General features: G+C 42.7%; 1 protein-coding gene across 2 annotated transcripts in view; it reads right to left on the bottom strand.

Moving 5' to 3' along the window:
* Positions 1 to 10,068, bottom strand: part of DMTF1 (cyclin D binding myb like transcription factor 1) — a 29,682-nt gene extending 19,614 nt beyond the window's left edge. Inside the window, exons 1-6 of one of the 2 annotated variants that reach the window (XM_071552758.1) lie at positions 9,928 to 10,068; positions 7,615 to 7,810; positions 3,623 to 3,739; positions 2,982 to 3,101; positions 1,938 to 2,032; positions 1,078 to 1,192 (exon numbers count right to left, since the gene is read on the bottom strand). In XM_071552758.1, coding sequence (XP_071408859.1) covers positions 1,078 to 1,192; positions 1,938 to 2,032; positions 2,982 to 3,101; positions 3,623 to 3,731 — 439 coding nt within the window. In that variant the 5' untranslated portion in view covers positions 3,732 to 3,739; positions 7,615 to 7,810; positions 9,928 to 10,068. The remainder of the gene's footprint in view (positions 1 to 1,077; positions 1,193 to 1,937; positions 2,033 to 2,981; positions 3,102 to 3,622; positions 3,740 to 7,614; positions 7,811 to 9,927) is intronic. The other variant, XM_071552757.1, reaches the window with a different exon arrangement.
* Between the last annotated feature and the right edge of the window lie 5,621 nt (positions 10,069 to 15,689).

Raw genomic sequence — 15,689 nt, 5'->3', positions numbered from 1 at the left:
AAATGTCTCCCTCAAATTATTAATCTCATAATTCAAATCTTCATGCCCTTGTTCATTTGCAACTGTAAATGCCCCTTGTCATCAATGTGTTCATAATCAGTTGATACATCCATGAGAGTGCTACAATGCAGTGAGTTTCTGAATACACTGAATAGCTTTGAAGCCCTTTAAATCTAATAAATTAGAAGAACAGAGAAAATGGGATGAAATTATTTATTGTCTGCAAGAACCAACTGTTGGTGCACACATGGGAGCAGCAAGTAATCCCTGACAGAGCTGCTCAGCTCCCTTTCTCTGAATTTTCCATATCCAACACCCAGGCCATTTTTTCACTGACTCAGCAGTACACTCAGCTCACTGGAGTAAAACTTACTGGGTAAGAGATCATTTGCTTCTGAGAGAGAAAAGCATTACTTTTTTTCCTAAAGGTTCCTAACAAAAACCAGAGTTGCTTTGAACTGATTGAAAAAAAGTATTATTTTTCCTCTAGGAAAAATCAGAGTAAGAAAAACAGCAGAGTAAGCTGGAGAGACAACATGTCTTCATTTGACACCACGTTGTTCCTCAAGCTTCAGAAAGGCACTTCCCCTGGAGGGGAAAAGAAAACATAAAAACTCTCAAGTCCAGCAACTACTACATGATTGCACAGCTTCAGTTTGAAAGAGAGGAATTCCAGTGGGGTGAAAGTTTTAGCAGCAGCAGTGATTATTTCAGTAGATCCTGGTCTGCATGAGCCCTCTTCTTCTGAAGCACCTCCATTCCAGAAACTGTTCAATATGAATCAGGGTAGCCAGACTAACACCCTGCCTGGGGGAAGACATACAAATTGGGTTTTTTCCTGGTGTACTCCCCTCTGCTGCAGCTTCCCATCTCCTGACCAGGCAAACACAATTGTTTGCTCCATGTGGGCCGACACACAGAACCTACAGCCCTTCTCTACCACAGTCGCTGTCACCACTGCAGGCACGGCCCATCTCCAGACCAGTGACTACTTTATGCAACCTGTAAAACATTCTGAGACATTTGGAATAGTTTAGGTTTTCACAGCATGGAAGAACTGCATTTGATATCTCCTACCTTTATTGGTTAGAGAATCCTTATCCTCTTTGGTTGTGAACCAGGCTTGACTGACAGCTGACACTTCCTCACTGCCCACTGGGGAGATTTCATCCAGCTGTTCATTCTGAAGAATCTTGAAAAGACCAATACGAAATTATCCAGTAAGATCTTCAGTTTTTTATATCACCTTGCAATTAACATGGAGGTATAATTTGAAGGAAAATGGAACTAGCACACCAAGTCACCTTGCTGACTGTTCAAAAGTGCTCCTTTTTAAATAGGGTATTGAAAGCACATCTGTCTTAAAACACCTGAGTAAGATTTAGCATCTTAACATATAGATGTTCTGTGAATTAATCAGATAACATTCTTCACCCTGTTTAATGTACAGTAAGAAAGAAGTCTCGCTGGCTTTGGTAGGAAGAGGGCCATGTCCAGCATCTCCAATCTGGAACTTTGAAACATGGTAGACCCACAATGAGAACTGCATGTAACTGTTAAGACTAGTCACGAGAAAAAGCCCATTTAGGCCTGTTATAAAACTTAATCTATAATCAAGGAATGACAGAAACAACAGGTAAACTTGTCTTCTATACAGATCACCCCAGAGCAAATGATCACCAGTAGAGGGTATCTCTTACTGTTCTCTGTATTGTTCTTTGGGCAGTAAATTACACTAAAAATAACTTCTTTCATAAATGAAATTATTCAATTGTACTTTTACAGACCAGCATTTTACAACAAGATTCATGCTCAAATACATTAATTTCATACCAAAATTAGTCTTAATAATTTAGTAAGCCATCTGATATTTGTTTCCATTTCATTTCAATTTAAACCATACATCTAATAGGTAAAATTTTGAAGCTTTACTGTACCTGAATCTGAGTAACAGTTCCTTCATTAATCTCATCTTCAGCTACCTCAGCGGTAGCAGTCATGGTCACCTCAAAGCTCTGATCATTTTCTGAAACTTCAGAAAGGGTAAGTTAGTTGCATACTTTGGTCCTGAAACATTTATTATTCATGCTTCAAGTTTTACAAATTGCTACCTTTGAACTGAAAATTTTGAAGAGCCTTATTTGGTATTATCTGTTGACAAAATAAAATCAGTAAAATGATTATGAACTGCTCCTCTTCATAAAATTTAAATATGGGTTATGGAATGTTCGGTTTTATGCTTACAACTAAGACCTAATGTGAAACATATAAACAAAAGGTGTTGGATTTTATGCAATCATCTGGACCTGCATTAATACTTCCCTTCCAGCCCCACCTCAAGTATTTTCCTCTTACTAAAGTACAAAATTCAGATCTTCTGGCTGCATGCTTTTTTCCCAGTTTTCCTTCAATGTCAACATAATGCCTTTAATTTTAAGGAATTTCTGCTAAGTTCTACCAAATGAACAGCCACTTTAGGTATTGCAAACTGGTATTTTAACTAGATCTTGTCTCTCTTTGGGAGATTACATTCAGATATCTAACATTCAATCAACTTCCTTAAGATTAATTCAGTATTCACACCACCTTTTTTACAACAGTCTCTACCTTAAAAAGATCATAGACCTCAATATTACAAAACACTGAAATACTAACTATACTGTTGGATTATTAAAAACCCTAATCTCTCTTTGCAGGAGGAGAACAGCTAGTTTGCAGTTCATTCACTTAGCCTTCAATTTATTCAATGTGTCTGTGCCTGCAGGTCTCTCTAAGGCAGGTTTATTTTGCCAGTACTGTATAGAAGCCAATCACTGCAAAACCGTCCAAGAGTGTGAGAGGTAAAGATGATGATACCCAAGTGTGTCAATGAAATATGAGAAAAACCAAAACCAAAACCCATGCAAAATAATCTAATGTCATTCAGAGAGTCCACTTTTAACCTTTACCAACTGATACATTTGCTACATAAAAGAACTTACTTGGAACTGCAACAACAGAAATGCAAGGAGTGGAATCATCAAGGCTTTGATCATCCTCTGATAAGCAAAGCCTCTTGTGTGGAGGTTCAGTGCTGTCTTCAGAGTCTACTTCATCAGCTTCTAACAACAGAAGCATACGAAGGTTACTTCCTGTCAACTAAATGGAGCTTTGGACAGAGTTCTAACAAAATGGACCAACCCAAAAAGTAGAAACAAATGTGACAGGCTGGTTCAGAGCTTTACTGCTGCCCAGGAACTTGATCTAAGTTATAGGCAACAACAGTTCACATGCTTTCCTCCACACACATTTTCTGTGAGATTTTATTTGTAAATTCCATCTACAGTCTGTCACACACAAACCAGCTGCTTTCTACAGAAATGTGGGTACATGCTTGGTTCTAAGGATGCATTTTCACTGAAATAAATTAGAGCAGCTCTGTCCCTGTTCCTGCACATACAGACAACTTTGGGATTTACACTTAATTCGACACTTTATCCTTCTTTATGCTGAAACAGAACAAATTGTAGCATAGTAAGCTACAATTGTAGCATAGTGGCTTATATATTTTGGGGGCAGGGAAGCATGATGGTTAGACCAATCAAAAAAGAATTAAAAAATACTATGCAACACAATTCTATACCATTTTGAGGGCAATGAAGTATAAGGTTCCCTTCAGTGTCCTGAGTCAAAGTCACAGAGTTCACGGTTTCTACTGTCACTGTGTCAGACTCTTCTTCAACTGTGCTCATACTCAAACCTGAAAGAGCAACACACAGATTACTTTCCTGCAGTTGGACTCCACTTGGACCATAACTCTGCTTCCTGTATCCCACACAACCAGCATAAACTCCCATAGATAAGGATGAATGTACGTCTGCTCCTTGGCATGAAACCCCCACAAATTTAAGACAATCATCAACCTTTACTGCAGACTTACACACTGCTCAGGGCAACATCAGATAGCTTCAAAATTACTTCTCCAGTTAAAAATAGCACCTAAACTCCCCATTCAGGAGCACATGCAATCTACTACTAATTTTTTTTTAAACACAAACTTAGGCTATTACTTTTTCAGCATTTCTGGATTCTTCACATTTTATGCTTTTTGTCTAATATTTGTTCCTTTGCTCATTTAATAATTCTACTATTCTATAACCCAAAGCTAGCCAAGACTGCCAGATATCTTTCTGGTGTAATTAGGGCAATACAAAGTGCTTCTTAAAATCTCATTTCCACTACAAAAAGTACGACAAAGAAATCCAAAGTTCATAAGAAATTATATGTAAATTATCACCATGACTAATTTTGAAATAAATTAAGCAAAACCCCACAACAAAAGTTCTAACTCGCCCCCAAATACAAAGAAGTATAACAAATTTTCTGCTGTAGAAACTAAATGAAGTCACAGCTACAATATCTAAAACCTTTGCAATAATTTCATCTGTTTTAAGCACCTGGGTTTGGTGACTTTGGGAGATTTGCAAAAAGAAAATATTCCCTATTTCTGCTTAAGTGCTCAGTCATAGAAAAAAATACTTGCAACTTCCATTTTGAAGCTAAAATACTGTTATCAGCAATTTTAATTTGAATTGCTAAAAAGTCACTGACTATAGCTTTAAAAAAAAATCACAATTACATTACAAAGGTTCCATTTACGAGGCTGGGATATCCATATACTCATCCATAACTGGAATTTACAAACTGTTTTTCAAGTTCCCTCTATAATGTTAACAATATTGCTTCAGCAGGAAATTATTTAATTTTTCATCAGAAAACATGTTCTTTGGTATTAAAGATTCTCGGGAGAAGTGTTTTCCTAGAAGGACAAAACCACTGCCAATCCTTCAATAAAATTACTTATCACCTCTCGAGCTTGTGGAAGATTTGGCAAATCTTTAAGCACACGTAGTGGCTGGTTCCTCAAATGACAGTGGTATTACCCTTCTGAACATGCCAAAGATTTCAGACACCACTGACATTTTGTATCAGAGGGTTCTCTAACTTACTTTTACATCTACCAGAAGCAATAGCTCCTTGACACATGCAAGTGTAGGAGGGAATAAGTTGCTTGGGATTCACCTGCTCCTGAGTTTTACAGCCTGTGCTGGATCCTTTACTGGAAGCTGCTGTTTGCTGCATGGCCTGCAGTACTGATTTTGGAAACCCAATGAGGCGTCCCTAACACTAAAATATGAAGAAGGACATCCAAAGCATTAGAGCTAAATTAGCAGACTGTAACTTTTCATTCAGCTTTTGGGGAGTGAACAAATAAACAGATTCTCTTTTTCACATTCACATGTACTTTTTGAATAACTTTTACTACATGGGCTGCTGTAGCCAAAATCCCCAAAGTTATGAGAAATGCCCTGGAGGATTCTTCCATTTAACCTTATGTGAATCAGTAGTGATAACATTAATATTTCTATAATCAGCTGAAAGCCCCTAATTATCTTTGCACCATTCCCAAGGCTTGAAAGACAAAAGACTTCTTTTTATAAAACACATCACAACAATCACGTTACTTCACCTAAAGCTCCTCCAAAAGCAGTGGAAACTACAGCACCAAATCAGAGCAGAAGAGACACAGCAAACCGTTTCTTCTTTTTATTGAAAGACTGAATACTGAACATAGAGACAGCAAAGCTGCATCATTCTCTCAGTAGTCACTCAGGACTTGCTGAAAACCAGTCTGCATGTTTCCAGGATTTGGCTCCCAAACCACAAGCCCAGGGCAGTCAGGGCTGTCCCTTTGCATTCTCTACTTTGCCACGTTAGGAGAAAAAGGGACACAGCATGAAAGGGGTCCATCCAGACATCCCAACATGGCATTTCCAGAGGTGGGGAGGAAGGTATATCATGATCAGCAGCCGCCACTCTCACACTTCCTCAGAGCTGCAACAGAACTGAACAGCTGAAGCTGAGGCAGCACATCCAAGAGCGGCACATCCAAGAGTGGCACCAACTCCTCGGATCAAGTCACACACCCAAAGCTGTCAGCTCGAGCTCCCAGGTGTTGCAGAGCACCAAACACCGGGAACTGCACACTGTTCAAGGAACTGTGACTTCCCACAAAACATTCCTCAACCTAATTCCTGGACTGTGCAGTTTTTTAACTTTTCGCCAGTCTCCCGAGAATGGTTTATCCCAACATCAAGCTGAAAAGCAAGAAAGAAACCAGGCTCTCCAGAAAAAAAATAATAATGTTCTGTGTAAGATACTTGAAATTTAGCTTATTTAGAGTTTTCTGAGTAAAGGTAATAAACCACAACCATACTCTGATAAAAAACTTAGGATGAGCCAAATCCTTGAGTTGACTGGAAAAATTCCCATCAATTTTAATAGATATGGCCTTGAGCCACAACTAAAAACTGATTGGAAAGAACATGGGGAGTTAAGTCAAAGTCAACTGTGTATTTTGAACTTTTTTTTTATTTATTATACTATACAAATACAAGAAAACAGCAGGAAAAAAACCCACCAAACTTGTTCTTTCAAGACACATTTACCCCAGGACAGGGATGCCAGTCCATGAATACGTAATGAGTGACCAAAAAAACCCCCACTGGTTCACATTTAAATGACAGAACTACCACACATGCTGAACATACATCACACATGACACACGATGACACTTGGAGTTTATGGTGAGCTCAGTGGCAAAAGCCCAGTGCTGCTGCTGGAGCTAATGCTCTTAAGGTTTCCTAATTAGTGAGAATTATGACCCGAGTAGTCTCATCACCTCCAAAGTATGACCTTCTTTTTATAACTTCACTTTTGAAAATGCACTACTTTCTATTTTGAACAAAAAGCTTACTCCAATATTTAATTTTTAATGAACAGCCCAAGGCTTTTCCTTAATCCTTGATTCAGCCATGCCTGTTACAGAGATGCCAATCTACCACTGATATTTTATGTTCTGAAGGAGGGTGTCAGCTTTTGGGGAAGGGGAACACTGTTGGATACACATATTCCAACAGTCTGGATGGTATAATCTCAGATTTCTAAGATAGCGCCTCAGAAATTGGTGTAAATTCAGTAAGTACTTTTTGCCTTGTTGGATTTCTGTGTGTATTTATCAAACCCAACATTTTTCAGAGCTGCATTATGATTTCAAACAGGTTTCAACATGCAACCAGATGGGAAAATACTTTGCCTACAAAACCCATTTAATACAGAATTCTAATATGAGTTTTTCACTAAAGCCACATAATAGAGCAGTTCTTATTTATTTGGGAAGTCTGCAGCAGATTTAGGCAGAAAAAAACAAACCACAAAGTAAATTTTATACCAAGCGACAAAAAAAATCTGAGCATTTCAATATAAAATTTCCTGTAATTCCAAATCACACTCATCAGGCAGATGGGCTCGATTATTCTGTGGGCTGTAAAAATTAAGCACTTCTAAGAAATAGTATTTTACCCTTTAAGACAGAATTCTGTCATTGCCCTTGTTATTATCTGAATGTTATGTCTAGTCTCAGTGCACTGTTGTAAATATTTCAAAGTTTCCATAAGAAAATGCTTTTTAAATGCTGTGCTCTCTGCAATGGGCAGTAAGTCTCCTGCACTAAGTACTGTAAAGACAAAAAACTGAAGATTCTTAAGGGAGGTTTCCGGCTATGGTGACATTTACCTGGAACAATCACTTGGAATGCACTGGGACTTCAAGGCATTCATTCAAGAGTAACACACAGGAAACAAAGTCATTACAGGACATCATATTTTAGGAAGCTTGAATGTTTAGAGCATTCCACACCAAGTCAATAGTTCCAGTATGTTATCAGGAGTTTTTACTCTTCAACTAGTGCCACTTCTCTTATGCTGTTATTCTGCAAAACAAATAAAAACCCCTCAAAACTTTTCTTCACATCAAACAGGTTTCACTCAAATTTAAAACTCCACTGCATCAAAATTGTCTCAAACAGCTGCAAAAATGGATGGAAGAGGGAACCAAACCAGACACACCCATCACAACCACCCGAGTTTGAGGCACACAAAGATTTATTAATCTGTATCAGCATGAGGGTATGGTGCTTTAGGAACAGTTACATTCCACTCATCAGTGGTATTTAAAGATCTGGGCCATCACAGAGATGGAATATATGGGAGACACGGAGGGACGGAATGTTCTCATTTGCATTGATCCAAATCTGGCAGAACTCCATCAGTTCTGGCCTATCCATTGATATTTTCATAAAAAGCACTGAGCATGCTTTAAATGTCACACAGGGGAATAAAAAAAAGCAAAACAAAATAAAAGCCAGGTCTCAGCTCTTTAAAGAGAAAGCCAGAAAGTTGCAAGTTTTCTTTCTCAGCAACAGAAAATGGCTCTTGGGGACAAGGTTACACCTACAGACAGAAGACCTTGATAAGTACAACATATACTAAAATTGTTTTTCCTTCATGTAAATCCAGTCTCATTCTAAGCATTACAGTAACTTCCCAAATTTATAAACAATGGGCAGAAATTTACCAAGCAAGAAAAATACAAATAGTTGTTATCATAAATGTAAGACTGATAAGCAGAGATGTCTCCCTTGCTTTCTGATGGAGACATGAGCACAGAATTAACGCTCACAAATAAGGAACTATTAGAACATGGAAAACACAATACAGAGGCCATAATTTCATATACCTACCCTTTATAATTCTGAGTCAGTGTTTTAGGCTTTTTACTTAAGGACTTTTAACTGATATTCAATCTTTCTCAATAAGTCATAAAACATCACTAAGTTGTTGATTATTGTAATCACATGGAACGATGGAAATGAAAATCTGAACGAGGTGTGTCCACCTCACTGCAAAACCCACATCCCTCGGTTTTGCTTAGGAATTTTAGCTACGCTGTCAAGAGGCCAAATTACGTCTGTGGCCAGAGCGGCCGCTGGCAAACAAAAAGCATTTTCTAGATTACTTCAAGTAACAATGGCCAGGTGGGGCTGAGCAATGGTAACTCTTTGTGAATGAACACACACAAATACTATCTGTCGGCGAAAGAAGTAGATGGTGCAACTGTAACACGCTTCACCGAGCTCAAGGGCACAGCCAAGAATACACAGACCTCAAAAAGAAACGAGGAAAAAAAAGGCTTTTTCGATAGGAATCTTTAATTTTGGCAAAGCAGAGAGTGTAACTCTGATGCAGAAAATCCTCGTAGCGCTCCCAGATGAAACCCCTGATGTTGGCAGAGTCGCACATTTCAGACTCCACTTAAAAATAAAGCACCCAAGCAACCACAAACCACAAGTCTCGGCGGAAAAAAACCATAAAGAGCTTATGAAACAAAACAGATAAAAGCCACAAGCTCAGGACACCCCACGCGCAAACCAAGCGAGGGGAAATCGGGAGATACAAACGCGATCGCGCAGGTGGCCTTTTATTATGGAATCCAGTTAAGGGGCGGGTGAGTTTAAAAACCACCATAAAAAACATTAATGAGAAATTAATAAATACAACAAACGCGCCGAACTCCCCGCCCTTCCAAAGGAGCCGAGGTTTGGCGATTTCCAGGGTCCGGCCGCCCCCTTCTCCCGATTTCCCGCTGCGCAGCGTTCCCGACGCCCGCAGCATCCCCGGGAGGGCGGGGAGCCGCGGCCGAGCGCTGGCCCGGGGCTCTCCCCGGCGAGAGGCAGCGGCCGGGCCCCGGCAGTGCCCCGGGGCGGCGGCTCCGGGCCCGCCTCAGCCCCCTCAGCGCCGCCATTTGGCCCCGGGGCCGCCGCCATTTTCCCGTGTCCCCGGCGGGCGGCGGCTCTGGGTGACCCTGCAGGTGACTCCGCTGCACGCCCGGCCCGGCCCTGCCTGCCTGCCCACCAGCCCGGCCGGAGCGCGGCGAGCCGCGGGGCCGCAGTCGGCCGCTCCCCGCCCCATCCCATCCCCTCCGCCCGCCGCGCTCCGCCGCCGCCCGGAGCTCCCGGCCTTGCGATCCCGCAGGGCCCCGCGCACTTACTTCCTGTTTTGGGTCCGGGCACTTGAGAAACCAGGATGGAGACTCCCAAGTACCAGGATGGAGGCGCCGGGCGGCGGCGGGCGGCGAGCGCGGGAGGCGGAGGCGGCGGCGGGGCGAGGCGCTGCGAGCCCGCCGGAAGGGCCCGCGCCCGCCCGCACGGCGCTTCCGCCCGCACGGCGCCACAAAGCGCACGGAGCGGGGCCCGGAGCGTCCGCGGCGCCACAAAGCGCATGGAGCGGGACCCGGAGCGCGACAAAGCGCACGGAGCGGGGCCCGGAGCGCGACAAAGCGCACGGAGCGCGGCCGCGAAAAGGGGCACGAGGAAAAGACACACCCCACACTCCCCTGCCTTAACATCTACATGGCCTTCCGTACGGAATCACGGACTCCACTGGGTTGGGAAAGACCTCTGGGAATACCGAATCCAACGTGTGACTGAACGTCACCATGGCTCTATGTCCCATGTCTGGCCTTTCCTTAAACGCTTCCAGGGACGATGCCTCCACTACCTCCCTGTTCCAATGCCTAATGGATGGCTCTTAATTTCCCCCGTGCCAAAGGACCTCACAAACCTCAAGGCGTATAATCAAAAAAACAAACCCGAGAATAAACAAGCATGTTTTCCTTTGGGCTGAGTGCCTGCAAATGTCACGATCCTTGGCAGAGTCCACCTGCTGAGCCCCCTCACAAACTGGGTGGGTAAGGGTAAGAGGGTGCATGGCATCCCTGCCTGCGATTTTTGGTCTAAAAACCTCACAGCACTTGTACCACATAGTCCCTTTTTTGGCTACATCCCTTACATGTGATCTCCAGCCGTGTCCTCCCCAACCCTTGAGAGCTTTAAAACGTGCCCTTGTCCCCTGTAAGCAGCTTTTCTGCAAAGCTCCCTCAGGGGCGGTAGGAAGCCTGACACCTTGGGAGATGCCAGCAGAATCTGTTTGCCAAGCAGAAATCAATTGTCCTAAACACCTGGTACCTTTTAATACCTCAAACCCCTAAAAGCCTCCAAGATGCCTGCAGGGAACTGGGCAGCCCTCTGTGCTTCCGAGGCAGCAGCTGGAGGAAGGCAAGGCAGGAGTGATGCCCCCCAGCCTGGGCTATCTCAGATGGACTTAGATGACCATGATTAGGCAACTGCATCTTGCCCATAAGGTTTCAGATCATTCTGGTTGTGCTGAGTACGCTACAGCCCCGAGATACTGGGGCAAACAGGGTCCTCCCAGCACGACTCTGTGTTTCTGTGGAAGGGGGTGAAGCAGAAAAGGACCCAAGGGTGTTGTTGACAGCTGGCTGAATTTGAGCCAGCAGTGTGTCCAGGTGGCCAAGGAGGTCAGTGGGATTCTGGCTGGTATCAGAAATAGTGTGGCCAGCAGGACCAGGGCAGTGACTGTCCCCCTGTACTCGGCACTGCTGAGGCCACATCTCGAGTCTTGTGTTCAGTTTTGGGCCCCTCACTACAAGAAAGACATTGAGGGGCTGGAACTTGTCCAGAGAAGGGCAGTGGAGCTGGTGAAGGGGATGAAGCACAAATCTGATGAGGAGCAGCTGAGGGAACTGGGGGTGATTAGCCAGGAGAAAAGGAGGCTCAGGAAGGACCTTATTGCTCTCTTCAACACCCTGAAAGGAGGTTTTAGCCAGGTGGGGATCGGTCTCTTCTCCCACTTAGTAAGCAATAGTACAAGAGGAAATGGCCTCAAGTTGCGCCAGAGGAGGTTTAATTGGATATTAGGAAAAATTTTTTTCCCTGAAAGTGTGGCCAGGCATTGGAACAGGCTGCCCAGGGAAGTGGTGGAATCACCATCCCTGGAAGAGTACAAAAAACATGTAGATCTGGCACCTGAGGACATGGTTTAGTGGTGGACTTGGCAATGCTGGGTTAACATTTGGACTCAGTGATCTTAGGGGTCTCTTCCAGCCTTAATGTTTATAAAGCTCAGTTTTGCTGTCTCTTATTCTACATTAAAACAGTCATGCAGAAAAGGTGGGGATTTGCACCTGTGAAACTAAAGCTTATAACTGGGACTCAGAATTTTCATTGGAAGAGAGGGCAGCTTAGGGAGGAGACACTGCACATAGAATTATGGTGGTGAAAAAATGAAGGGAAAATGCATAGCTGGGACAAGAAGGTAGCAGGGATAAGAAGCTGAAAGCAAGATTTATAGCATCTGTTTTGTTAAAAGCACACTTAAATTAACTCTAGTCTCTGTGTACTTGGTATTTCTGTAGATCAAACTTCAGGAATCTCAAGTTCCACACCCAGAAGTTGACTTCCAGGGAAAAGTTTAAGCGCTGGTGCCCTAGGCACTAATTGGCCAAAGCAGAGGTACAATTTGTTTTTCTAGGGTTGCATACAGCTGTTGGACTGACCAGCCATGACCTCTTGTAGCTTTTTTTTTGTTTTTTCTTTCCCAATTTTTGCAGCAAACAAAGCATGTACCCTACATTTGCCTTGCTTTGTTTTGTTGTTGTTATTATGTTTTTTTGTCTGGGGGCTTTGGATTGGTTTGGTTTCAAGGCATCTATGGGCTTGGTTTAAAAATAACACTTCCTTGAGCTGTACCAAAATGCATCATCAGGAGGCTGAGTTCAGACTGTGCAGGAAGCAATACTACTGACATTTCATAGAAGTCTTCACCATGTGAAAATTTCTGAAACAACCTCATGCAGTAAGTAAGCAGCAAACACGAAGAGGACTCCTTCCATACTTAGTTTCCACATATATTGTTCCCTCAATTAGGAGCCTTTTCCATGCTGGATATAAAGTCTTTCTCCATATTTTCTTTTTATCTTATTTATCTGGATGCATCTTGTATGAAACAATATTTTCACTGCAAACTCTGCACCTCCTTTTACATAGTGGTGTTGTTCTGGGATGTGCCATAGTGAGATACAAAGATGATAAGCTGCAAAGTGGCTGTACTTTGAGGACTAAGCCACTTGGAATTGTATGCCAAAGTTTTAGTCACAGTTCTGCAAGACTTTGTGCACAGGTTTGTGATAAAGACCTCTGTTTGAGCCCCATTCTCTGTTTATGCAATAGAAAGAATATCACTTTTGTCCCAGATATGTGCTATAACCACACTCAGGAACATTTACTTGAAATCAAGGTTAATGTAGATATAGATAAAATGACCACTGGAGTTCCCTGGTGTTTCAGGAGCAGGATGAAATCTTACTCTGTAACACTGTCTTGTTCTGTGGAGCAAATTAGGTTGATGTATACCAAGTTACCTCATGTTAGTGGAACAATTACATAAATGTATACCTATTTAAACTGCTGAAAGATTCAAACACAGAGTTTCCTATGGACCTAACAATCTCTTTTTTAATTTAAATATGCTTTTCATTAACTTGTGCTGAATTTTCTTCCAGAGACCTCATATTCCTGGTAGCCACCAGATGTCCCTACTACCATGTGCTCTAAACCCACCAGTTGCATCCCTGAGATGGAACATCCCTCCCTGTGCTGCCATGGAGTTAAAGCCCAATCAGTATTGGCTCTGTAGGTACAGTACACTCACTCTTCATCAGGCATTAGGGAAGAAATGAGACTGTGGCACTGCTTGGTAAGACGAAGAGGTGAAAAGGAGGATCAGCATGTTGATGACTCACTAAATCCTGAAGGCAGAGTGTGAACTTAATAATCCAAAATCTGATTACGTGGGTAGCGACAGAAAGCTTGGTACAGAGTCTTTTTTGTACTAGGAGAAATTAAGTTTTATTTTACAAGATTCAAGAGAAGAAATGCAAAAAGTAGAAATTAGAAAAGGCTCTCAATTATGTATACTAAATACTGGGAGGTGTTCAGGGTGGATGATGTACAAGATGACATGAAGTGTGTCTGGCCCTTAGCAGGTTGCTTTTGAACTGACCCATAAAAGTGTGTATGGTGTAAATATGAAGCAGGTGACTGAGAGGAGTTGTAGTGATCAATACAGGAGGCCCTGGAGCAGACTTTGTTGTTGCTGAAAGAGAAAGTAGTAACTCCTGATTATACTATCAAACCCATGGGCTGGTGTATGAACATGCTGCTTACTACCTTCTATCTCCAAGTTGGGGAGACTGACATCCCAGATGAGGGCAGGATGAACTGACACAGGGATCTCCTCAGCTCCTCATGATAACGTGTAAGTAGAGCACCCCTTCGGCATTGAGAACCTCCTTCCAAAAGTAAATCTGCAGCCACAAATGTCCTCAGCTGTATCTTTTTTTGGCTTTTTACCTGTATCTCTTAGTTTTGTAGCTGCCTCACTTTCTCAAATCTCCTGAGCAGGGGCACCCCACACTGCCCTGACCAGCTGCTGTTTTGGCACACAACAACTCATTTACAGCATTTTCAGAGCTGGCTGGAGCAGCTGTGAGAGACCATAGTGTCCTCCCATGCAAGGCACCTGCAGACCCCAACTGATCAAACCCTGCCCCATTGTGCCTGCTGCTTTTGCATCAAGACGGCTTAGCATGCCCTATGCTGCAGAAAGGATGAGGATCTCAAGAATTTTAACTTCTACAAGTGTATGTTATACATGAAAGGATTAAAAGAAAAAGGAAGTACTAATTTCAGTGGAATGGATTTCACCAGGGAGGTCTTTGGTTGTGGGTCTCTGCACTGATATCAGAAGGAGCTTTGGTGCTCCCAGGGGAATGCTCCTTCTCCTCTGCTTCAGTATATTAGATGTGCCTTGCTTAATGCAGCCTGGTGCACTGGTCACAGTTCAGACCCTGGACTGGTTTGTTATGCTCGTCTGTGGTTTCATGGAAAGGTGCTGTCACAAACTGTGCCTTCTTCCTTAGGCTAGTGCAATCCAGAGCTCCAGAAGTTCTCCTCATGTGGCTGCATGTATTTATCTGTCATGCCCACTTGGCATGAGACACTCTCTCTGTCACTTTGGGCTGAACCACTGATTTGACCCACCAAATGTCCACTGCTGTAACTCCATCCATTCCCAGTCACACTGTCAGACATTAGGGTGCTTAGCATCAGTTTGGGATTCACATTCCAAAAATGCATCTTAATGTCAGTTATAAAAAATTTGCTCCAAGCAGAAGACAAGTCCACAGAGAAGAGCTAGACTATCTCTTGTGGATTATCCCCTGACTAAGCCTTTCTACATGGTTTTTTTCCATCATTTCCCAAGCAACTGTATCTTGCTGCTGCAGACATGAAGATGTTACTCTCTAGGGCAGGGGATTTCAAAGTGGAAGTAATAGTTAACACAATCTGGAGAAAACAAACCCAGAGGGAAAGACACCTCCTCTCCTCACTGTACTGTCCTGCAGACAGGCTGATTCCTGTTTGTTTATGAGATTTTTCATATTTAGATAGATTTATATCTGTACAGATTACATATGGGTATAGCAAATATATTCATTACTCATTGACAGAAAAAATATTTCTATATATAAACAACCAGTATTTATATAACACTTGCTCATTTATATGCTCACAGTTTGGTAGGGGCTGGCTATGGAGGATTGCTCAGCCTCTGAAGTGCTGCCATAAGAGATGCCAGAGAAGCTCCCAAGAGAGCATTGGTGGAAGCTTGTGTGGGTTCTTCACTGCAGAATGAATCTCCTGTAAGAAAAACCTTGTGGCCTGGCCTAGAAAGGATCCTATAGAGAGCAGTTACTCATTTTGGGACCTTGGCTGGGGTGACAATCTCATCATTTCCTCACTTGAACCTGCATGAATCTGTAATGGACTGACCCACCTTTAAAGCTTCTATTGATGCATCTTGAGTGCCTGCTGTGTCACTTACCCTCAG

This window comes from Pithys albifrons, chromosome 3 (assembly GCF_047495875.1).
Source record: "Pithys albifrons albifrons isolate INPA30051 chromosome 3, PitAlb_v1, whole genome shotgun sequence".
NCBI lineage: Eukaryota > Metazoa > Chordata > Aves > Passeriformes > Thamnophilidae > Pithys > Pithys albifrons.
The sequence above is the reverse complement of the archived record's forward strand: the minus strand, read 5'-3'. Positions and strand labels throughout refer to the sequence as shown.